We start from the raw sequence: 23,953 nt of genomic DNA on the forward strand, positions 1-23,953 counted from the left end.
ATAAAATTTCTGGGTAGTACCACCTAAACAAGTTTACAAATATAGTTGGCAATCATACTCTACCCCTTGTCACCTTAAACCATCTTTAATCTTCAAATAAATACAGTAAAAAAGGCTTATTTTGGCTGGGTGCAGTGGCTCACTCCTGCAATCCCAGTACTTTGGGAGGCTGAGGTGGGTGGATCACTTGAGGTCACACACACACACACACACAAACACAGATATTTATTTCAAGGACTGAATTTATTATTTTTTGTGTGTGTTTGAAATGTTGCTGATTCTTTTTGTTTTGAGTCAGGAGAAATTTTTGTAAATCTTTCTGTCTCTATGAAACTTTTTTTTTCTTTTGAGCTATTTATAGCCTTTAACAATTGAATATACATTTGTAAACAAAATTTGAGGGCTATTTCTCTCTCTGACTGATTTCTCCAGAATTCAGAAACTATTTGTGAATATTCTTAATTCATGGCAATGTGGTTGTTTGTATATGTTCACTAAGAATCTGTTTTCTAGCTAGGTGTAGCATATGTTCAACAAGAATCTGTTTTCTAGCTACTTGGGAGGCTGAGGCAGGAGGATTGCTTGAGCCCAGGAGTTTGAGGCTGTAGTGAGCTATGATCATGCCGCTACATTCCAGTCTGGGTAAAAGAGCAAGACCCTATCTCTATTTTTTAAAATCCGTGTTATTTTATAACACAATTGTAGGCATTGGGTATTTTCCCAAGGCTTTGACAGGAGTGGCATATTTTTGACGGTGAGAGACTGCTTTGAGGAATTGAGACTGATTTTATGGGCCAGGAGTGGTGGCTCATGCCTGTAATGTCAGCACTTTCAGAGGCTGAGGTGGGTGGATCACAAGGTCAAAAGATTGAGACCATCCTGGCTAACATGGTGAAACCCCGTCTCTACTTAAAATACAAAAATTAGCCGGGCATGGTGGTGGGTGCCTGTAGTCCCAGCTACTTGGGAGGCTGAGGCAGGAGAATGGCATGAACCCAAGAGGCAGAGCTTGCATTGAACTGAGATAGCGCCACTGCACTCCAGCCTGGGTGACAGAACGAGACTCTGTCTCGAAAAAAAAAAAAAAAAAAAAAAAAGACTGACTTTATGGAGCTGATGGGAGCTCTTGGAAGGACTGGCCTCATATCTTGTGTACACAGTTCCTTTGCAGGGTTCCTGGCCTGCAGTAAATACAGTGTCATTTTCTGATAGACCCAGGAACCTCAAGATGTTTTGGGGCCTCAAGAAAAGGGAGTTTCACCCAATTCATGCAGGTATTTGCAGGTGCAGACAGATCTTTGGCTGGGCTTGAGAGATCTTTGGATGTCGAGTCTGAGAGATTCCTTGTGAAGGGTTCCGGCAAAGCCAATTTAGGAGGAATTGTATAAACGGTGATTCTTGCTGTACTTTGTTTGGATAAGTATGGTAGGACTGAAGCTTGTTTTGCAGGTAGGTTGTTCCTGCTATGATTTGCCTTTGATGGAAGTCAGGGACTAGAGAGAGAAAAACTGTGTTTCCAAAGAAAACTATAGTGCTGCTGGGCGCAGTGGCTCACACCTGTAATCCCAGCATTTTGGGAGGCTGAGGTGGGTGGATCATGAGGTCAGGAGTTCGAGGCCAGCCTGGCCAACATGGTGAAACCCCATCTTTACTAAAAATACAAAAATTAGCCAGGCGTGATGGTGGGCACCTATAATCCCAGCTACTCGGGAAGCTGAGGCAGGAGGATCACTTGAACCTGGGAGGCAGAGGTTGCAGTGAGCAGAGATCGTGCCACAGAACTCCAGCCTGGGTGAAAGAACAAAACTCCATCTCAAAAAAAAAAAAAAGAAAAGAAAACTATAGTGTTAGATTAACCTTCGAGTTCATCTGAGTGGCCACGTGGTAATCTATGGTATGCAGCCACCCACAATACCCCTCCTCAGCATAAAGCAGCCAGAAAGATCATGTCCAGATTCCCCATGATCAAGGAATTGATAAATAGAAACCAGCTCCATTGTCCCATAGAATTGATATTTATGATTTCTCTTGAATAAACACATTATAGACATTGAGCCTCCCATTCCTAAAACTCGAGACACTTTTGTCTTATCTGATTTCCTTTCTCAGGAAACCAAGCATCAGCCTTCCCAGATAGTATAAAGAAACTGAAACTTACTGGATTACCACATCTGGAAAACGAGATGCTATACCCCTTACCCATCATGATTGCCTAACTGACCATCTGCTGCCTGTTGACCCATTCCTCTTCCTTACCCCTTCCTAATTCCTGGTTTTCTCACACATAGTTACACTTCTTCCCTGATGTATAAACCCCTAGTTTTAGTCAGTTGAGGAAAGGGATTTCAGATTGATCTCCCATTTTCCTCAGCTGCAGCACCGAATAAAGTCTTCATCCCTGCCAATACTCGTTATCTAGCTCATTGGCCTTCTGTGCAGCAAACAGCAGGATCCAGATGCAAGGCCTGGCCTTTCTGGTAATACTGTCATCAACCATTTAATGATGTAGACTTGGTCCCTGGCTCATGCTCTGTGTGTTCTCTTCTCCATCTGCATGCATTGCCTTGATGGTCTCACTCAGTATCATGACTTGAAATAACAGTGTAAGACAACTCCTAAATTCATATATCCGTGCTCAAACCTTCCAACATTCAGTCATAAGTTGAACTGCCTGTGACAGAGATACTTTGTGGTTCTGTACACATTTCAAACTAACCATCCTGAGCCTCCGAGCCTCCTCCACTTGCAGCCTCCCCACCTCAGAAGTGGGTAAATCCACGTTTTGTGTGGTCTGGGCCAAATACATGACTCCCTGCATCACATGGAGGCTGCACTCATCCAAAGAAAGCCCAAAAGAGGGCAGTTTGCGCACACAACGTGTCAGGGCAGGGCTTCCACTCAGTCATTAGGCTACTTTTTTGTGTTTTCCAAGATGATGATTCGGAGAGGAGGGATCTGAAAGGGGGTCAGTCGCCAGGCGAGCTGAGGACCCAGTTCTGCGCCTTTGCCTGTGCCCTGAACAGAAGTCCCTGTCTCCCGAGCTCCGATTTTCCCGAGAGAAGAATGGAGTGTAACCCTTGCCCCTCGGTTCCCTCCCTCCATCAGCTTCCCCTCGAGTTGTGCCCACCATAAAGAGGTGGGTCTGGAGCGTCTCCTCGGGTCCTGGAGTGCCTTTCCCTAGAAGGAAAACTTGAGCCTTGAAGCGCTCCTCCCGTTGGCGAGCACATCTGGAAAACTACACTACCTAGAAGGCCGTGCGTTATGCGTGCGGCGGGAGCTGGGCCAATGACGACCTAGGACGGGAACGACTCCAACGCCCCACGCCGGCGGGGGCGGGACTTCCGGGTTGTTCGCCGGGGACGCCATTTTCCTCTGCCCTTCTGCCTGGAGGAGTCTGTAGCCACTGAGGGCCCCAGCCGGGACCGCTTTGCAGGTCGCTAGTCAGGACCGAGCAGGGGAGGAGGATAGGAATCCCCGCCGCACCTTTGTACGAGCCTGACTGAGCCTGACCGCCTCCAGGGGCTTGCTCGTGGGTCGTCGTGAAGCCGCGGTCTCTCCTCCCCCGCCCTTCAGCCCCGCGGTCGCCAGGGGCGGCGCCCTGGGTCTGGAACGCGGTTGCCACCGAGGAGGCGGCGGCCCCGGGCGCGCCTGGAAGCCCCGGGCAACCGGCCAGGGCCGGGCACAGGTGGGGTCCGTCAAGCCGCCCGGGGGTCCTTTGTCCCAGCTCTGCGGCCCGGGGGGTGACGTGATGGCGGCAGCGGTGCTGACGGACCGGGCCCAGGTGAGTGGACGGTGGCTTCGCAGTTGCCGCCTCCTTGCCAGCGCGGAGGCGGTTCCCGAAATGGGTGGGAGCCCAGGTATCCCCTATATTTGTCTTCACAGTCGTCGTTCGCTTTGGTGTGTGGAGCTGGTTTGCCACTTAATTTATACCTGGCCGTAAAGGGTGTTGGGCCTGCTGGAAAGAGCTCCGTAGGTGGTTGAGTGAATGATGCTTGCTCTGGGGACTCCCATCACCCTTGGCCTGCAAGCATCCTCTCTGGTGGACCAGGTCTCATTCCAGCATGGAATTGGGGGCCTGAGAGGGGAAGGGGAGGGCAGGGCAGGGCAGTAGCAGGCCGACAAATGCGTGGACAGAGACAAGGTGTATGTTTAAGGAGTCTCAGGAGGGTGTGTGAGGTTGCCATGGTTTCCTGCGGCCGCTGAGACATGGACGGTAAGAGCGTGTGGTCTTTTCCTGGACTTTCTACCCATCCGCAGCTAGTACAGACATTGTGGCCAGTCAGATGCCGTTACTCTCATCGCTACAGCCTGCATTATCCTTGGCCGCTCGTGTTCCGTGGCCCCAAAGTATCTTGGCGTCCGAGACAAGTTCTGTCGGAACCCAACAAGGAAAGAGGCTGGTGGTTGGTTCATTGTGGAATTTCCTTGGGGGGTCTGGGAGACCCAGGGAGATCCCGGAGGGCATGGGAAGCTGTTCTGGGGCCTGTCATTCCCCGGGTAGATGCAGCCCCTCCATTGCCGCTCTGTGGGGTCAGTGAGGAATGCTGAGCTTTTTGTGCCCGTGTTCACAGATACTTTTGTTTTGTTTTGAGACAGGGTCTCGCTTTGTCGCCCAGGCTGGAGTGCAGTGGCGCAATCTCAGCTCACTGCGGTCTCTGCCTCCCGGGTTCAAGCAATTTTCCTGCCCCGGTCTCCCAAGTAGTTGCAGGCATGCAGCACGACACCTGGCTGATTTTTGTATTTTTAGTAGAGACGGGGTTTCACCATATCGGCCAGGCTGGTGTTCAACTGGCCTCAAGTGATCCGTCCACCTCGACCTTCCAAAGTGCTGGGATTACAGGCATGAGACTCAGGTCCTGCTGTTGTAACCTTTGTTGCTATTATTACCATTTCCCTATTTCCTTGTCGTTTTAGAGCCCTTAGTTTCTGTATTTCACAGTCCACAAGTTGTTTCTGTTGTCCTGTGTCATTCTCTAATGGCTCTTAAATAGGAGGCTTCTCTCCTTATTATGTTCAAAGCATCTCCCTTTCCTCTCGAGCCCAGCACAGAGCTAGGCCCTCAGGAGGTGCTCTGTGATTCAGGCCTCCATCACTGTACAACTTTTCCAGTGGAGCACAATCTGTGACCACATTCAGCAGCTGAAAGGCCAATACTGCTAATTCTGTTTGACTTTCCAGGTGTCTGTGACCTTTGATGATGTGGCTGTGACTTTCACCAAGGAGGAGTGGGGGCAGCTGGACCTAGCTCAGCGCACCCTGTACCAGGAGGTGATGCTGGAAAACTGTGGGCTCCTGGTGTCTCTGGGTAAGGCTTTCCTTCCCCGCTTCACCATGCAGATGACCTGCCACTTCTTCATTCCACCTTCTGACTCCAGGCCTGGCTGCACAAGGAGGCCTCTAGAACCTTCCTTGCCTCTTTCTCACAGCTTTAGTCATTTTCTACACTCACCTCTTCCTATCTGGTCTCCCTGTATCTCTTTGGGCTAAAGACAGAGTACTCTGGCTCCCAGCCAAAGGAGAAGGTGGTAAAAGAAAATGGGGTGTTTTGCAAACTCAGAGGTAGGATTTCCGGCTGTGCCTCATGAGGGGCTGGTGTAGGAACTGAGAACCACCACGATGGTGTCCTGGCTTCTCTCTCTGGGTCTGTTCATGTCATGTCTATTCTCTATGGTGTTTTCTGCCTTGGAGAGTTCAAGACAAGAATGGCCACCTGTATTAGGGTTCTCTAGAGAGACAGAACTAATAGAATAGATATATATAAAAAGGACAGTTTATTAAGTAGTATTAACTCACGATCACAAGGTCCCACAGTAGGCCATCTGCAAGCTGAAGAGCAAGGAAGCCAGTCCAAGTCCCAAAGCTGAAGAACTTGTCCGACGTTCGAGGGCGGGAAGCATCCAGCATGGGAGAAAGATGTAGGCTGGTAGGCTAGGCCGGTCTAGTCTTTTCACGGATTTCTGCCTGCTTCATATCCTGGCCTCACTGGCAGCTGATTAGGTGGTGCCCACCCAGATTAAGGGTGGGTCTGCCTTTCCCAGCCCAGTGACTCAAATGTTAATCTCTTTTGGCAACACCCTCACAGACACACCCAGGATCAATATGTTGCATCCTTCAATCTAATCAAGTTGACACAGTGTTAACCATCACAAGTCCATCCCTTGTCAACTTGAACCCATACACATCTCCTGAGATCATACATAATCTTCAAATAAAGACAAAAATAATTATGCCTAACATAATACAACTATCCTTCATGCAACCGAAACACACTAATCCCCAACCCAAGTGCTATTACATAAAGGTAACAATACTTAAATGCTGATATGAAGTCAATAAATCTTATATGTCATATGATAAAGGAAATAAAATGTAGATGTTTTATTAGTACAAGTGTATACATCACAAACATGTTTTTAATAAAAGAAGGAGGAAATACGACAATTATAGTCCTCATTTCTGCAACTGGTCACTTGGTCGTAGTTGGTATTGATGGCTGCCTTCTTCTCCTACACATTCTGTATTCACTTTGCCTTCAGCAAGCACCTCAGCAGGTCATGGTTTTTTTCCTGATGGAGTGACCCAAACCTCCATTCCTGAAGGGTCTGGGCTATTTGTAGTCCTGCCTGGATTGGGCTGTTGTAGCTTCCCATTGACCTTAATCACAGGGCATGGTAATACTAAGAGATGCCCTAATGGATCTCCTGTATTCCATGCATACTCTTCCTTACCTCCATTGTGGAGTAGACTGATTTCATCGTGATAGTCTGGGTCAGTCATCCCAGCCAACACCGTACCTCCCTTCTTAGCCTATTGACTTAAAGATAGGAGGAGCCCAAAGTGTCCAGGTGGCAATCTTAACTTCCAGTTTAATGGAATCGTCGTGTCTCCTGGTGGCAGCATTCCTCCCTCTGGAACTAAGACTTCTAGGCCAGCAGAATGTAATGTCGCGGGAATAGGAAGCAAAATTTTGCTAGTTGATCACTAGGGGTGATGGTGAGTGGTGCCATTTGCACTTCCACCCCTTGATTCCTGGACCCATGAATCCTGGCTGTAGGAGAAACAGTACCATATATTGGATGCTGATGCAGAGCATACATGGCCTACTGCAAAGTATTGTCACTAGTTGGCATAATTGTGACTTCAAAAGGTCATTGCACCCTTCTGTCAATCCAGTTGCTTCAGTACTATGGGGAACATGGTAAGACCAGTGAATTCTGTGAGCATGAGCCCATTGCCACACTTCTTTAGCTGTAAAGTGAGTGCCTTGGTCAGAGGCAATGCTGTTTGGAATACCATTACGGTGGATAAGGCATTCCATGAGTCCATGAATGGTAGTTTTGGCAGAAGCATTGCGTGCAGGATAGGCAAACCTATATCCAGAGTGTCTGTTCCAGTGAGGACAAACCTCTGCCCTTTCCATGATGGAAGAGGTCCAGTGTAATCAACCTGCCACCAGATAGCTGGCTGATCACCCTGAGGGATGGTGCCATATTGAGGGCTTAGTGTTGGTCTGTGCTGCTGGCAAATTGGGCCCTCAGCAGTGGCAGTAGCCAGGTCAGCCTTGGTGAGTGGAAGTCCACGTTGCTGAGCCCATGTGTAACCCCCATCCCTGCCACTATGACCGTTTTGTTCATGGGCCCATTGGGCGATGACCAGGGGTGGCTGGGGCAAGAGGCTGAGTGGTGTCCACAGAATGGGTCATCTTATACAATTGATTTTTAAAACCCTCCGCTGCTGAGGTCATCCGTTGGTGAACACTCACATGGGATACAAATATCTTCACAGTTTTTGACTGCTCAGGTCCATCCACATCCCTCTTCCCCAGATTTCTTTGTCACCAACTTACCAATCATGCTTCTTCCAAGCCCCTGACCATCCAGCCAAACCGTTGGCTGCAGCCCGTGAATCAGTATATGATCACACATCTTCTCTTTTCTCCTTCCATGGAAAGTGCACAGGCCGGGCGCGGTGGCTCAAGCCTGTAATCCCAGCACTTTGGGAGGCCGAGACGGGTGGATCACGAGGTCAGGAGATCGAGACCATCCTGGCTAACATGATGAAACCCCGTCTCTACTAAAAAAAAATACAAAAAACTAGCCGGGCGAGGTGGCAGGCGCCTGTAGTCCCAGCTACTCGGGAGGCTGAGGCAGGAGAATGGCGTGAACCCGGGAGGCGGAGCTTGCAGTGAGCCGAGATTGCGCCACTGCACTCCATCCTGGGCGACAGAGTGAGACTCCGTCTCAAAAAAAAAAAAAAAAAGTGCACAACCAGGTGCACTGCTTGAAGTTCTGCCCACGGGGAAAATTTCCCTTTGCCACTATCCTTCAGGGATGTCCTAGAAAGCAGCTGTAGTGCTGCAGCTGTCCACTTTCGGGTGGTGCCTGCATATCATATAGAACCATCTGTGAACCAGGCCCTAGTCTTCTCTTCCTCTGTCAGCTGATGATAGGGAACTCCCCGTGAGGCCATCAGTGCAGGCTGGGGGAGAGAAGGTAGGGTGGCAGGAGTGGAGTCCGTGGGCATTTGAGCCACTTCCTCATGTAACTTACTTGTGCCTTCAGGATCCGCTTGAGCCCAATCACGTATATACCACTTACATCTGATGATGGAATGCTGCTGTGCATGACTACTTTATGGCTAGCTGGGTCAGAAAGCACCCAGTTCATGGTAGGCAGTTCAGGTTGCATGGACTTGATGACCCATAGTGTAACAGGCCAAGAGCTGTCTCTCAAAAGGAGAGTAGTTATCTGCAGAGGATGGCAGGGCTTTGCTCCAAAATCCTAGAGGCCTCTACTGTGATTCACCCATGGGGGCCTGCCAGAGGCTCCAAACAGCATCCTTATCTGCCACTGACATCTCAAGCACCATTGGATCTGCTGGGTCATATGGCCCAAGTGGCAGAGCAGCTTGCACAGCAGCATTTCGGGTCCCACTCAAAACTGGCAGTCTTTCGGGTCACTCGATAAATAGGCCGGAGTGGCATACCCAAATGAGGAATGTGTTGCCTCCAAAACCCAAATAGGCCCACTAGGCATTGTGCCTCTTTCTTGGGTATAGGAGGGACCAAATGCAGCAAATTATTCTTCACCTTAGAAGGCGTATCTCAACAGGCCACACACCACTGGACCCCTAGAAATTTTACTGAGGTAGAAGGTCCCTGAATTTTAGTCAGATTTATTTCCCATCCTCCGGCACACAAATGTCTCACCAGTAAGTCCAGTGTGTTTGCTACATCTTGCTCACTGGATCCAGTCAGCATAATGTCATCAATGTAATGGACCAGTATGATATCTTGTGGAAGCAAAAAGCGATCAAGGTCTCTCTGAATAAGATTAGGACACAAAGCCAGAGAGCTGATAGGCCCCTGGGGTAGGACCATGAAGGTATATTGCTGGCCTTGCCAGCTGAAGGCAGATTGCTTCTGGTGAGCCTTATGGACAGAAATGGAGAAAAGCATTTGCCAAGTCAGTGGCTGCACACCAGGTACCAGGAGATGGTTAATTTACTCAAGCAATGAAGCCACATCTGGTGCAGCAGCTGCAATTGGAGCCACCACTTGGGTAAGCTTTCTATAATTCATGGTCATTCTCTAAGATCCATCTGTCTTCTGCTCAGGCCAAATGGGAGAGTTGAATGGGGATGTGGTGGGAATCACCACCCCTGCGTCTTTCGAGTCCTCGATGTTGGCACTCATCTCCACGGTCCCTCCAAGGATGTAACATTTTTTTTATTTACTATTTTTCTAGGTAGAGGCAGCTCTAATGGCTTCCATTTGGCCTTTCCCACCATGGTAGCCTTCACCCTACCAGTCAGGGAGCCTGTGTGGGGGTTCTGCCAGCTCCTAAGCGTGTCTGTGCCTATTAGTCCTTCTGGCAGTGGGAAAATGACCACAGGTTGAGTCTGGGGACCCACTGGACCCACTGTAAGTCGGGCCTGAGCTAAAACTCCTGACCTCCAAAAGCCCCTACTTTAACTGGAGGACCACAGTGACGTGTTGGGTCCCTGGAATCAGCATCAGCTCAGAGCATGTGTCCAGTAGTCCCTGAAATGTCTGATCATTCCCCTTTCCCCAGTGCACAGTTACCCTGGTAAAAAGCCAGAGGTCTCTGGCGGGCGCAGTGGCTCACACCTGTAATTCCAGCACTTCGGGAGGCTGAGGCGGGTGGATCACAAGATCAGAAGATGGAGTCCATTCTGGCTAACACGGTGAAACCTGTCTCTACTAAAAACATACAAAAAAATGAGCTGGGCGTGGTGGCGGGTGCCTGTAGTCCCATCTACTCAGGAGGTTGAGGCAAGAGAATGGTGTGAACTCGGGAGGTGGAGCTTGCAGTGAGCTGAGGTCGCGGCACTGCACTCCAGCCTGAGCAACAGATCGAGACTCCATCTCAAAAAAAAACCAAAAAAAACAGAGGTCTCCTTAGGGAAGGATGGGAGAAAAATTTAACTGCATAAATTGTCAGTAGTGTGGTGGGGTCCTTCCTCAAGGGACCTGACCTCCCCTTCATTCAAGGGGTTCTGGGTCTATAAACTGGCCCAAGTCTGGAAATTGATAGAGGAGGGGCCACGATTCTCTGCTTTTATAATTCAAATTAGTCTTTTGTCCGTTCGACCTGGAAGTTTTCTGCTTATATAAATTAAGTAGAATTGCAGTGGCTTCCTATCAGTTTCACTTCTAAGAACACCGCGATTAATTAGCCAATGGCAGAGATCTACGTAAGTCAGACTATTCTGATTGCTGCTTTGTCTCTGCTGTCCATTATGATAGCTGTGCCTACCTTGCCTTTGATGGTTGAGTGCCACCACTTGGCCCCTGCCACCTGGGGATCCAGTTATTCCCAATGTATCTAAATTTTTGTAGATGAGTGACTGCAGTTCCCACTGCTAGATCTGGCAATTACAGGGCTCTTCAAAGATGCAAGTGCTGCCCTCGCAAATCTGTTTCCCAAGGCAATGGTCAAGGGTATGTCCTCTGGACCCTCCCAGCTGGGATGAGTAGGTCTAAAGTTACTAATCCACTCCACCATCCCAGTCGCCCTGAGCCTTTGGATCCCTTCCTCTACGTTAGACCAAGGGAGATCGAGCATTCCCAGCTCGCTCATGATGGGCCATCTTTTAATCCATATTTCAGCTAGCCAAGCAAATAAGCTATTACAACCTTTTTTAGCTCTCCAAGCTGCAACATTAAATGCAGGATCCCTACTTAGTGGGCCCAAATCAATAAATTCAGCCTGATCCATCTGTATGTTCCTTCGTTCCAGCATTATCCCACACCCTTAATATCCATTCCCATGCCTGTTCTCCAGATTTTTGCTTCTATAAATTAGGAAACTCAATTCCTTTCGAGTGCAGCTCACCTCCCCATGGGTCACACTCTGAACCTCACCTCTGTGGGCCCACCAGGACTTTAGTTATAGGTCTAGAACCAAACAAAGGTGTTGGGCGTGCCAGAGGAGAATCAACGTTATCTTGCCTGGCAACTGCCTCAGGAGAGGCCATCACTGTTGCTTCAGGCAGCACAGGGTTCATGTCCTCAGACAAAGGTGGAAAGGCTGATGGCAGCATGGGTCAGGGAGGGGATGTTGCCACTACTGGGGATGGGGAAGCTGTTTCTTCTGGCAAAAAAGTTTCAAAAAGAGTTTACAAGCTCAGCATCCCCAGCTTCATCAGCGTCCTCCCACACATCCCTATTCCGAGTTTCAGGGTCCCATTCTTTTCCTATCAGTGCCCTCACTTTAACAGTAGACACTGTGCATGCACCTTTTGTTGCAGGTCAGCCACTCACATGACGAGCTTATATCTGCTTTCCCACAATTTCAGCTCTTTCTCTACAGGAGATAAGACTCAGGGCAATCTTAGCAGATTTGAGGCTTAGTATCTGCTTCTGAAGCCGGGAGTTAGAATCCCTGAGTTTATCATTTTCTTTCATCACTTTGTCCAGTTAACTTAGGAGCAACGAACCAGCTTCATTAGGTTCCTTGTTTCTCCACATATAGTCAAATGTATTTCATGAACCACTAAAAATTTAAAAAACTGAACATCCTGCTGTGACAGAGTTATATAAGGACATTTACAGAAACATCAAATAGTATCTACTCTCACCAACGTTTCATAAAAAGAGGACTTCTACTTTAAAAAAAAAAAAAAAAGAAAACACAACCCTCAAAGGACAGCTTCATAGGTCTGGAATCACTGAACCTGCCCCTCCCCCTGCCTGCCGGTCCCTGAGGATGACTCTCCAGCTCACATCTCTGTGTCGTCATCACCACCCACCACCCACTCTGTGGTGCTAGTAGTTTCTTCCTTAGTGTAGTGTTTGGAAGGGGAGCCAGGACCCTGGTGTCCAGCCCCAGCCCTGCTCTTTAAAAACTGTGGCCTGGTGAAATGACTGACCTTGTCTGTGCCTCAGTGTTCTCACTGGTGAGATGAGGACTTACCACATCTGCATCCCAGGGTTGTTACCGGGGTAAAGAGTTATTGATAGGGTTTGGCTCTGTGTCCCCACCCATATCTCACCTTGAATTGTAATAATCCCCATGTGTCGTGGGGGGTAATTGAATCATGGAGACGGGTTTTTCCCGTGCTGTTGTCATGATAGCAAATAAGTCTCGTGAGAGCTGATGGTTTTATAAAGGGAGTTCCCCTACACATGCCCTCTTGCCTGCTGCCATGTAAGACGTGCCTTTCTCCACCTTGTGTCATGATTGTGAGGCCTCCCTAGCCTTGTGAAACTGAGTCCCTTAAACTTCTTTTTCTTTATAAATTACCCAGTTTCGGATATGTCTTTATTAGCAGCGTGAGAACAGACTAATACAGTTATTACGTGAAAAGGGCTCAGAACAACACCTGGGAGACCAGGCTGTGTGCAGGGAGCCATTGCCATCCTGTTGCCATCAGTACTGTTACTGTCATCCTCATCACAATCACTGTCGTTGGCATGCCTGGACCCGGGACGTTCTGGGCAGCATTGTGAGCCTGGGTTTCTTTGTCAATAAAATGGTGTTGATCACGATGTGGACTTCCTGAGAATGCTGTGAGAAAATCCTCAGCTACAAACCTCATTTTGTCTTGGGTCTAGAGGAAGAGCGTTATAAAACATTTCTTAGGATGCAAAAAAAAAAAAAAAAGACTTAGATCAGTGAAATCACATACCTTGTTTCGAATGAAAAGAGTCAGTATTTAATATTTAAATACCTCAGTTTTTCTCTAAGGTATTCCCTAAATATTGTTCACTTTTGAAATGACATAATGCATTTAAATGCTTGGCATAGTCCCTTGGATGTGTTTATTTTTTTTGTTTGTTTGTTTGTTTTTTTTGTTTTTTTTTTTTTGAGACGGAGTCTCGCTCTGTTGCCCAGGCTGGAGTGCGGTGGCCGGATCTCAGCTCACTGCAAGCTCCGCCTCCCGGGTTCACGCCATTCTCCTGCCTCAGCCTCCCGAGTAGCTGGGACTACAGACGCCCGCCACCTCGCCCGGCTAGTTTTTTGTATTTTTTAGTAGAGACGGGGTTTCACCGTGTTAGCCAGGATGGTCTCGATCTCCTGACCTCGTGATCCGCCCATCTCGGCCTCCCAAAGTGCTGGGATTACAGGCGTGAGCCACCGCGCCTGGCCTGTCCCTTGGATGTGTTTATATCCTATTAGTACTAGTTTTTGACTTACTATTAGGAGTAGAGATTCTGCGGCAGCATGACAGGACCTGCTGTTGGTTTCCAGGTCACATGCCAGCTTTTCGTTCCCGTGCACAGGAGCGGCTTTATTCCAAGGTCTGGTCCGCATCCTGAAATCCCAGACTAGACTGAAGGTCTTTATTTCTTTTCACCAGCATCCATGTGTCCACTTTCTTTCTCCATAAACAGGGTGTCCTGTTCCCAGACCTGAGCTGATCTACCACCTAGAGCATGGACAGGAGCCATGGACCAGGAAGGAAGACCTCTCCCAAGACACCTGTCCAGGTAGGAGCGAAGATCTGGGGAGGTCGGAGTCCCTGCTGGCTTGAGACTGGATGGAGACCACCGGCCCTGGAATCCCTTGGGAAGCTTCTCATTGTGGCCTCTCTATATATAACTCCATATAACTGTATCACAGTAGAATGTTCCATTTAAGAGCCATGGAGCCCTTTGACCTGTGGTTTCTCTGTCCTCCCAGCCCCGTCACAGTGTCACCATTCCTGGGAAGGAGTGAGATTTATGAACTAAGATGTGTCCAGGGGTTCCAACTGTGTGGGCCTGAGCTGTGGCTTACCAGTCACCTGCTATGTGGTCAAGATCTCCTGTCTTTATATATAACTTCAGCTAAGTTAACAGTAGCTGCTGTATCAGACAGACTCTAACATTTCAGTGGTTCACATATGATAACTCTTACTCATACCAGGGTCTGTGTGGGTCAGTGGGGAGCTCTGTACCACACAGTTATTCAGGACCCAGCTTCCTTCTGTCGTCATCCTGTTGCATTAAGATTATCCTAACATCCACGAGCTGGCAGAGAATTGAGGGAATAAGGGAAGTTACACCCACTTCCAGAAATACCAGCTCCCGTCACATTCCACCCACAGGAACTAGACATTTGTCATGGGTCCATGGGTCTGGGAAATGTGGCTGAACCACTTGCCCACGGAGAAGAGCAGAAGGTTTGGTGAACACCTACTCTCAGTCCACTACATTGAGTCTGTTCCTGAAAAGTGTTACTAGAAATCATTTTTATGTCATTGAGTAGTTTGAAGATGTTATCATGTGATACAGTAATGCATAAAACCGAATAGTTTCTGAGCCATAGTAAGTGACTCATCAAAATGTCATTATTAACCTTAAAGAGTGATGCTCTGTGGCCGGGCGCGGTGGCTCAAGCCTGTAATCCCAGCACTTTGGGAGGCCGAGGCGGGTGGATCACGAGGTCAGGAGATCGAGACCATCCTGGCTAACATGGTGAAACCCCGTCTCTACTAAAAATACAAAAAACTAGCCGGGCGTGGTGGCGGGCGCCTGTAGTCCCAGCTACTCGGAGGCTGAGGCAGGAGAATGGCGTGAACCTGGGAGGCGGAGCTTGCAGTGAGCCGAGATCACGCCACTGCACTCCAGCCTGGGAGACACAGCGAGACTCCGTCTCAAAAAAAAAAAAAAAAAAAAAAAAAAAAAAAAAAAAAAAAAAAGAGTGATGCTCTGTTACATTTCCTTCTGAACTCTGGGGAATAGGGTCTTTCTTACTCTCCCAATTTCTCTTTCCAGTTATATTCTGCCTATCAGCCTCTCCTACCTTCTCCTTTCACCCATTCCCTTAGTGTCAGTCAGACACTAAGAAGCAGTATTTCGCCCATGTCTTCCTATATCTCCTGTTTTCCAAAAACCTCAGGGTGACATTTGACCTTCTCTGTCCCACACTCAGGCTGCTGAGGACACTGAGGCCATCTGTCAGGTGTGTGGATTGGTGCCACTGCAGAAGCCTTGGCGTCTGCCCGCATGGGTTCCTTGAGCTGCTTATCCAACCCTGAGTGTCTGTGCAGTCCCTGTTCAGCCCCTCAGAGTCTCTTCCAGATCGTCCCCTCTTCAATGCCACGTCTCCACTTGAAAATCTCAAAAGCACAAAACTCAACATGCATAACAAGGAACCCATGATCTTGCTCGCTCCTGCCACTTCCCAAGTTTCTGTGAATGGCTCTGCCATCCAGGCAGATTAGGGGACTGGCCCCAACCTCAGACAGGTCAATCCCTCCACCTCCATGAGTCCCTGCATCCAGCCAACCAGACAGTTTGCATCTCCAGGCACAGATGTCTCAGCATGTGAGTGCTGATGTGTCAGCAGGCTTTCATGTTGAAAAGGAAGTCCACCGTCTTGTATTGCTTGATCAGCAGCCCTTAAATGTTTATCTCAACTTCTCTTTTCCTTACTGAAAGAGGTCTTGCCCCAGTCATGGCCAGTTCCTATACCAGGGTCTAGATGACGCTTCCTTTCATGGACATCCTTTCTTCATTTATATTCTGCTTGTTTTGTGATTTCATCCTTCTCTACTCAACATAAAAATATGCTTGTTTTTTCTTTTTTCTTTTCTTTTTGTTTAGATAGAGTCTCACTGTATAGCCCAGGCTGGAGTGCAGTGGTGCTGTCTTGGTTCACTGCAGTCTCTGTGCCTCAGCCTCCCAAGTAGCTGGGATTACAGGTACACGCCATTACACCCGGCTAATTTTTGTGTTTTTTTGTTTGGTTGGTTTGTTTTGTTTTTTGAGATGGAGTTTCGCTGTTGTTGCCAAGGCTGGAGTACATTGACGCAATCTTGGCTTACTGCAACCTCTGCCTCACGGGTTCAAGCGATTCTCCTGCCTCAGCCTCCCGAGTAGCTGGGATTCTAGGCGCGTGCCACCACGCTCAACTAATTTTTTGTATTTTTAATAGAAATGGGGTTTCACCATGTTGGCCAGGCTGGTCTCCTGACCTCAGGTGATCCACCTGCCTTGACCTCCCAAAGTACTGAGATTACAGGCGTGAGCCACTGTGCCCGGCCTCAAGTTTCTTACATTTGAAGAAAATAAATGCTTGTGGCTTATGATACATTTGTATATTAATTGATACATTTGTTTAGTATGTGAGCATTTAATTGTCTAGATTTGGCTGGCACCGTGGTTCATGCCTATAATCCCAGCACTTTGGGAGGCTGAGGTGGGAGGATTACTTGAGCTCAGGAGTTTAACACCAGCCTGGGAAACGTGGCGAGACCCCGTCTCTGCAAAATTTAAAAAATTAGCTGGGCATGGTGGCTCATGCCTATGGTCCCAGCTATTCTGGAGGCTGAGGTGGGAGGATCTCTTGAGCCCAGGAGGTCAAGGCTGAAGTGATCTTATTCAGGCCACTGCACTCCAGCTTGGGTGACGGTGAGCTCCTGTGTCAAAAAAATAAATAAATAAAAATAATTCATGAGAGACCATGAAGCAGAGGCAAAAAATAATAATGATTGTCTACGTTTCATTCACAAAAACAGTGATGCTGTGGACATTCGTATATATAGTTCGTTTTCCACTTGTGGACGAGCATTTTTTGATAATTCTTGGAGTGAAGTTATTGGTTTGTAGGCTATGCAAATGCTCAAGTTTGTAAGATCATTCCTTTTGTTTTCTAAAGCGCCTATGCCAATTTGTACTTAACCAGAAAAGTGAGAGGTTCCACTGATCCATATCCTTTCCATTATAAGGCTTCTCAATGTTTGCTCATCAAATGGACACAGAGTAGTCTCATGTGCTCTTGATTTCCCTTTCTTTCACTGCTGTAATGTTTTAGCAACTTACCATGATTTTTGGTTGATTTATATTTTCTTCTGTGAAAATACAAATCATTTTTTATTTTATGATAAATGCCTATTTCCATTAACCTGTTTTCCTTTCTCTGTTTGCTTGGTAGGGGTTCTTTGTACATATCTTATGCTTACCTTTTATTACTTATATATGCTGAAAAACATATTCTAGGTTTTAATTTTGTCCTCTTACTCTCTTTAAAGTATCTTTCACCAAAACATCTTAATTTACTGTAGTCTAACTTGCGACTTTTCTTATATAATTAATGATTTTTTGTCTTGTATAAAAAATATTGTTTTACCTCCATATTAAAATATATTTTATTCTAAAAGTTTTAAAACTTGGCATTTGACGTTTTTTCAGTGAGGTTGATTTGGAATATATAGTGTGATAGCAATGCAGTTATTTTCGTTCTCCATGTGGCTACCCAATTTTTCTAGCTTCGTTTGCTTAACAGACCATCAAGTTCTGTAATTAAGTATAGTTGGTATTTTACAGGGATTTATATTGAATTTATATAATTTGGGTCAAATTGTCAGTTCATATTATTAAATTCTTCATTGATGTAGATCGTCTTTATTGTCTTCAAATAAGATTATATAATTTTCTTCATCTTGATCATGTGTATTTGGAGTTTTTTTTTTTTTTTTTAAGAGATAAGGTGTTGCTCTGTTGCCCAAGCTATAGTACAGTGGCACAGTCATAGTTTGCCGCAGTCTTGAAATCTGGGGCTCAAGCAATCCTCCCCGCTCAGCCTCTAGAGCAGCTGGGACTACACAGGCTTACACTACCATGCCTGTCTACTGTGTTTTTGGTTTTGTTTTTAAACAATTTTTTAAGAGATGGGAGCTTGCTGTATTTCTCAGAGTGGTGTTGAACTTCTGGGCTCAAGTAATCTACTCACCTCGGCCTCCCAAAGCACTGGGATTACAGGCTTTGGGGGGCTGAGGTGAAAAGATGAGCACAGGCCGGGTGCGGTGGCTCACGCCTGTAATCCCAGCACTCTGGGAGGCCAAGGCGGGCGGATCACGAGGTCAGGAGATTGAGACCATCCTGGCTAACACAGTGAAACCCCGTCTCGACTAAAAATGCAAAACATTAGCCGGGCATGGTGGCGGGCGCCTGTAGTCCCAGCTACTTGGGAGGCTGAGGCAGGAGAATGGCGTGAACCTGGGAGGTGGAGCTTGCAGTGAGCTGAGATTGCGCCACTGCACTCCAGCCTGGGCGACAGAGCGAGACTCCGTCTCAAAAAAAAAAAAAAAAAAAAGAAAGAACAGATGAGCACCATACACAGCAGCCTGGCCATTGGTCGTGTGTGTGGTGCTCATCTTTTCTCCAGGCTGTTCCTCAGGCACACGAGACTCTGTGTCAAGCCAGGTCCTCTTAACTCTTTCCTTATGAGCCTTGGAGTGATAGTAACATCAGTCATACGACCTTCACTGTCACCCAGCTTGGAATCATGGGAATCAATCTCCCCTCTGTCCCTGGATTGTCATCAACACCATCCTGCAGTTTCTTTGTACTTTGTCTCCTAAGACTACAGTGTCCTTCCCGCTTTCTCTTTATGGCAACTCTTCTTCACAAGCATAGGACTCACTTTGTTGAGCACCTCTTACTGGATAACTGATTTCTTCCTACCCAGGATTAGCCAAGCTCAAGGTTAAGGACACAGTTCTCTAAGACTACCAGGTCTGTCCAACTCTACTGACACCGACTACAATTTGGGTCCCAAAGCCATTGTCAGGTTCACTGATTAGCTAAAAAGACTCACAAAACTCCCTAAAACCTATTTTAGTTGCAGTCATGTTTATTACAGCAAAGGGAGCAAATTAGAAGTGACACAGAATGTTGGGTTGGAAAGGTTCCCAACACAAAGCCTTAGTGTCTTCAGGAACTCACTGTGCCCCAGTCTGGCACATGGCAATATGAGCGTAGAGTGTTGCCAACCCAGGAAACTCACCGGCTCTTCATTGTCCCCAGTTGTATTGAAGCCTCATTACATAACCACAGTTGATTGTCTCATCACCTGTGTGGCTCGGTCTCCAGCATGCCATCCTTTCCAGACATTCAGCATTTACATGGTGACTTAAGCCCTAACCTTCTAATCACGTGGCTTAGCTTTCTGGTGTGTCCAGACCTTAACCCGATCAGGATAAACTGTGGAGGGGTCCATAATGAGTTACCTGTTTGCATAAACTGCCAGATGGGGCTGTTAGGTCCCACCGTGAGGAAAAACATTTTGGAAATACTCAGTGTTTACAGGTTACTTTCCACGACTTCACACGAAAAGCGTACTTCTCTTTGGGGATTAATTTTTGTTACTCGCTTCCTGTCTTCCATGTGGGCTTATTAGGTGCTCCTTCCTCGTGTTCTTGTAGCAAGACAGCGTGTCCTCGCTTAGTTGCCCAGAGGAAGCTTACCATGCACAGTGTCATCGTTACTCTGTCTACCCAGGTCCAGTCTGTAATTGTGAAGGTGACTCCACGGACAGACGCATTGTCTCCTGACTCTGCCTGTGCCCCTAGGTCTCCCTTTCAGAATATCCCGAGTCCATGGACCAGGATAGAAAGAAATTGCAAACCATAGAATTTGAGATACAGAAAATAGCAGACACAGAGGCAATGTTTTTATCTACGGTTTTTCACAGAAACGGTAATACTCTTTTTTCCATGTTGTCCTTTACTAACGCCCTTTTGTGTGCTGGATTTCTTTCAGGCAACAAAGGAAAACCTAAGACCACAGAACCTACCACTTGTGAACCAGCCTTGTCAGAGGGAATCTCACTTCAGGGACAACTGACAGAAGGAAACTCAGTGGACTCCCAGTTGGGGCAAGCCGAGGATCAGGATGGGCTATCAGAAATGCAGGAAGGACACTTCAGACCAGGAGTAGATCCCCAGGAGAAGCCTCCTGGGAAAATGAGCCCTGAATGTGATGGTTTAGGGACAGCTGACGGTGTGTGTTTGAGGATCGGACAGGAGCAAGTCTCTCCAGGAGATACAGTCCACAGCCATAACTCATGTGAGTCCGGTAAAGATCCCATGATTCAGGAAGAGGAGAATATCTTTAAATGCAGTGAGTGTGGAAAAGTATTTAACAAGAAACACCTCCTTGCTGGACATGAGAAAATTCACTCTGGAGTGAAGCCCTATGAATGCACAGAATGTGGGAAAACCTTTATTAAGAGCACACATCTCCTGCAACATCACATGATCCACACTGGGGAGAGGCCCTATGAGTGCATGGAGTGCGGAAAGGCCTTCAACCGCAAGTCATACCTTACCCAGCACCAGCGGATTCACAGTGGAGAGAAGCCTTACAAGTGCAGTGAATGTGGAAAGGCCTTCACCCACCGCTCCAATTTTGTCTTGCATAACAGGAGACACACGGGAGAAAAATCCTTTGTGTGCACAGAATGTGGGCAAGTCTTTCGACACAGACCAGGTTTTCTCCGGCACTATGTTGTTCACAGTGGTGAGAATCCCTACGAGTGCTTGGAGTGTGGCAAGGTCTTCAAGCACAGGTCATACCTCATGTGGCACCAGCAGACTCACACCGGGGAGAAGCCCTATGAGTGCAGTGAATGTGGGAAGGTCTTCTTGGAGAGCGCAGCCCTGATTCACCACTATGTCATCCACACTGGGGAGAAGCCCTTTGAGTGCCTCGAGTGTGGGAAGGCTTTCAACCACCGATCATACCTCAAGAGGCACCAGCGGATTCACACTGGGGAGAAGCCCTTCGTGTGCAGTGAATGTGGAAAGGCCTTCACCCACTGCTCTACTTTTATCTTGCATAAAAGAGCCCACACTGGAGAAAAACCTTTTGAATGCAAAGAATGTGGGAAAGCCTTTAGCAATCGGAAAGACCTCATTCGCCACTTCAGCATCCACACTGGAGAGAAGCCCTATGAGTGCGTGGAGTGTGGAAAGGCCTTCACGCGCATGTCAGGCCTCACGAGGCACAAGCGGATTCACAGTGGAGAGAAGCCCTATGAATGTGTTGAGTGTGGGAAATCGTTTTGCTGGAGCACAAACCTCATTCGACATGCCATCATCCACACTGGAGAGAAACCGTATAAATGTAGTGAATGTGGAAAGGCCTTCAGTCGCAGCTCATCCCTCACTCAGCATCAAAGGATGCATGCTGGGAAAAATCCCATCAGTGTAACAAATGTGGGAAGACCTTTTACGGGTGGACAAACCTCAGTTACCCTTCGAGAACTTCTTTTAGGGAAGGACTATTTGAATGTAACCACTGAGGCAAATGTTTTGCCAGAGGAAACATCTTCCTTGGCGTCTGATCAACCATACCAAAGAGAAACCCCTCAAGTGTCTTCACTGTGAGAAAAACCTGTTGCTGAATATTACTTGTCATCTGAAGAGTCATATTAGAAATTCATTCAGTCGAGAGCCTTATTCTCCATCTGATAATTTATCCTGGGGAGAGACCCAGTCGTTATTGTGCACATAGGAAAACCTTCAGCTGCATCTTTCTCCTTAGTTTACAGTGCAATGTTATCTCAGGAATTATTTTCAAAAGGAGGAGGAGACATAGAAAAAATGAAATGCAAGCACAGATCTTTTCAGACTTCTCTGCCAAGCCTATGGTGCTTTGTCATAGATTTCTTAATGTGTTTGGGGGAAGGGAAATGTTTCAAGGTAAAGGGCCTTGACCCTTTTTGTGCTTGTGTGTACATTTATTGCTATCCAGTGTCAGAATAGTTAGTTTAGGAAAAGTCTGCAAACTTTAATCGCACATCTTCTGTGTTCCACAATAGTACTTACTCTTGAGAAGCGTAATTTTATGACAACTTAGGAGGCTTGAGCCATGAAATACTCACGTTTAAGTCAGTAAGGATACACATATTAACACTCAGGCTTTTTTCTTGATGCCCATCTTTTGGTTTACTTCATCACTGTAGCCACATGGTAAATTTTTATTTTTTAAATTTTAAAAAATTACGTAGCTCAAAATGTCAATGGTAAATTTTTAAATTGAGTACAGTGATTCTTCTTTGCTCTTTAAAATTGACAGCATTTCTAGTTCCTTTGACATTCCATATAATTTTTAGGATTAGTTTGTACATATTTACAAAACAGTCTTAGATTTTTACAGAAATTGAGTTAAATCTGTGGATTAATCTGTTAAGAATTGGTATCTTTACTATGTTGGGTTTTGAAATTCATGAGTTCAGGAGTAGGTCTCTTAATTTATAATAGCTAAGCATTCCTCAAAGTATTTTATTAATGTTAAAATTTTCAGCATATAGATCCCTATGCATTTTTGTTAGAATTTGCATCCTAGTGTGCTTTTTTGTTTGTATGTGTGTAAGTTGAGTGATTGTAAATGGCATTGATGTTTGAACTTTGAATTGCACACAGTTTTTGGTAGTATACAGAAATATAATTTTTTGGACATTGTTTTGCTACCCTGCAACCTTGCTGAGTTCACTTATTATTTTTAGCTATTTTTTTTGACAGAGTCGTTGGACTTTTCTATATAGAAATGTCATCTGCAAATACAGACCATTTTTTATCTTTCATCTTATCTGTATACCTTTTATTTCCTTTTTGTTTGTCTTACTGCATTGCACAAGCTGGGACTTTCATTATAACGTTGAATAGGAATAGTGAGAAAGGCCGTCCTTACCTGGTTCCTGATAATAGGGGGAAAATGTTCAGTTTTTTGTTTTTTTGATTTTTGTTTGAGACAGGGTCTCGCTCAGTCACCCAGGGTGGAATGCAGTGGCACAATCTTGTCTCACCATAGCCTTAAGTTCCCTGGCTCAAGTGATCCCACCACCTCAGCCCCCACCACCCCCCAGTAGCTGGCACTACAAGCACACACTATCACGCCCAGCTAATTTTTGTATTTTTTTGTAGAGACAGGGTTTCACCATGGTGCCCAGACTGGTCTCGAACTCCTGGGCTCAAGCAATCTGCTTGCCTGGATCTCCCAAAGTGCTGGGATTACAGGCATGAGCCAGAGGGCACAGCACGTTCAGTTTTCATCATAAAGTATAATGTAAGTTTTATAAAACACATGTTCTCTATAAGCATAAAAAATGTCCTCTGTTCCCAGTCTTCTGAGATTCTGTGTTGCTATGAATGAGTGTTCAATTTTGTCCAGTGCTTTTGCTCCACCAGTTGTCATCATGCTATTTTGCTTCTACATCCTTTTGATAGAATGTATTGCTTTGATCAAGTTTTGAATATTGAGCCAGGCTTGCATCCTTAGAACAAAGCACACTTGTTTGTAGAGTATAATATCATTTGACATCATTCCCTTTGTTTGTATTTTGTTGAGGAAATATTCCTCTAATTTATTGGCTAATGATGTGTAGTTCTGTTTCTTTTTTCTTTTGTTTCTTATGTTCTAAATGTCTTATGTGTGGTTTTGATGTCTAGGTGATCTTGACATTTCAACATTAATTGGAAAGAGTTCTCTTCTAATTTTTGGAAGACTGTGTAGAATTGGTGTTATTTGTTCTTGTCACGTTTGATGACCTCTAGTCAACCATTGGGCTGGAGATTTTTCTTCTGGAGGCTTTTACATTACATATTTATTTTATTGGATAGGTAGAACTATTCAAAGTATCTATTTCTTGTGTAATAAATTTTGATAGTCTGTCCTGTTGAAGGAATATTTCATCTATATTTGTAGCATTCCCTTATT

The 23,953-nt window shown here is 46.4% G+C and overlaps 1 protein-coding gene across 2 annotated transcripts; it reads left to right on the forward strand.

The window, feature by feature from the left end:
• The first annotated feature begins 3,348 nt into the window (after positions 1–3,348).
• ZNF264 (zinc finger protein 264) lies at positions 3,349–22,825 on the forward strand. Of its 2 annotated transcripts, XM_005590496.5 has the most exons (4): positions 3,349–3,781; positions 5,179–5,305; positions 13,859–13,954; positions 19,994–22,825. In XM_005590496.5, exons 1-4 carry the CDS (start codon positions 3,749–3,751, stop codon positions 21,619–21,621), a joined length of 1,884 nt encoding a protein of 627 aa, XP_005590553.3. In that variant the 5' UTR covers positions 3,349–3,748; the 3' UTR covers positions 21,622–22,825. The 2 variants fall into 2 exon arrangements, with proteins under 2 accessions (XP_005590553.3, XP_065391121.1); XM_065535049.2 differs by lacking the exon at positions 5,179–5,305.
• Positions 22,826–23,953: the final 1,128 nt, after the last annotated feature.

This window comes from Macaca fascicularis, chromosome 19 (assembly GCF_037993035.2).
Source record: "Macaca fascicularis isolate 582-1 chromosome 19, T2T-MFA8v1.1".
Classification (NCBI taxonomy): Eukaryota; Metazoa; Chordata; class Mammalia; order Primates; family Cercopithecidae; genus Macaca; species Macaca fascicularis.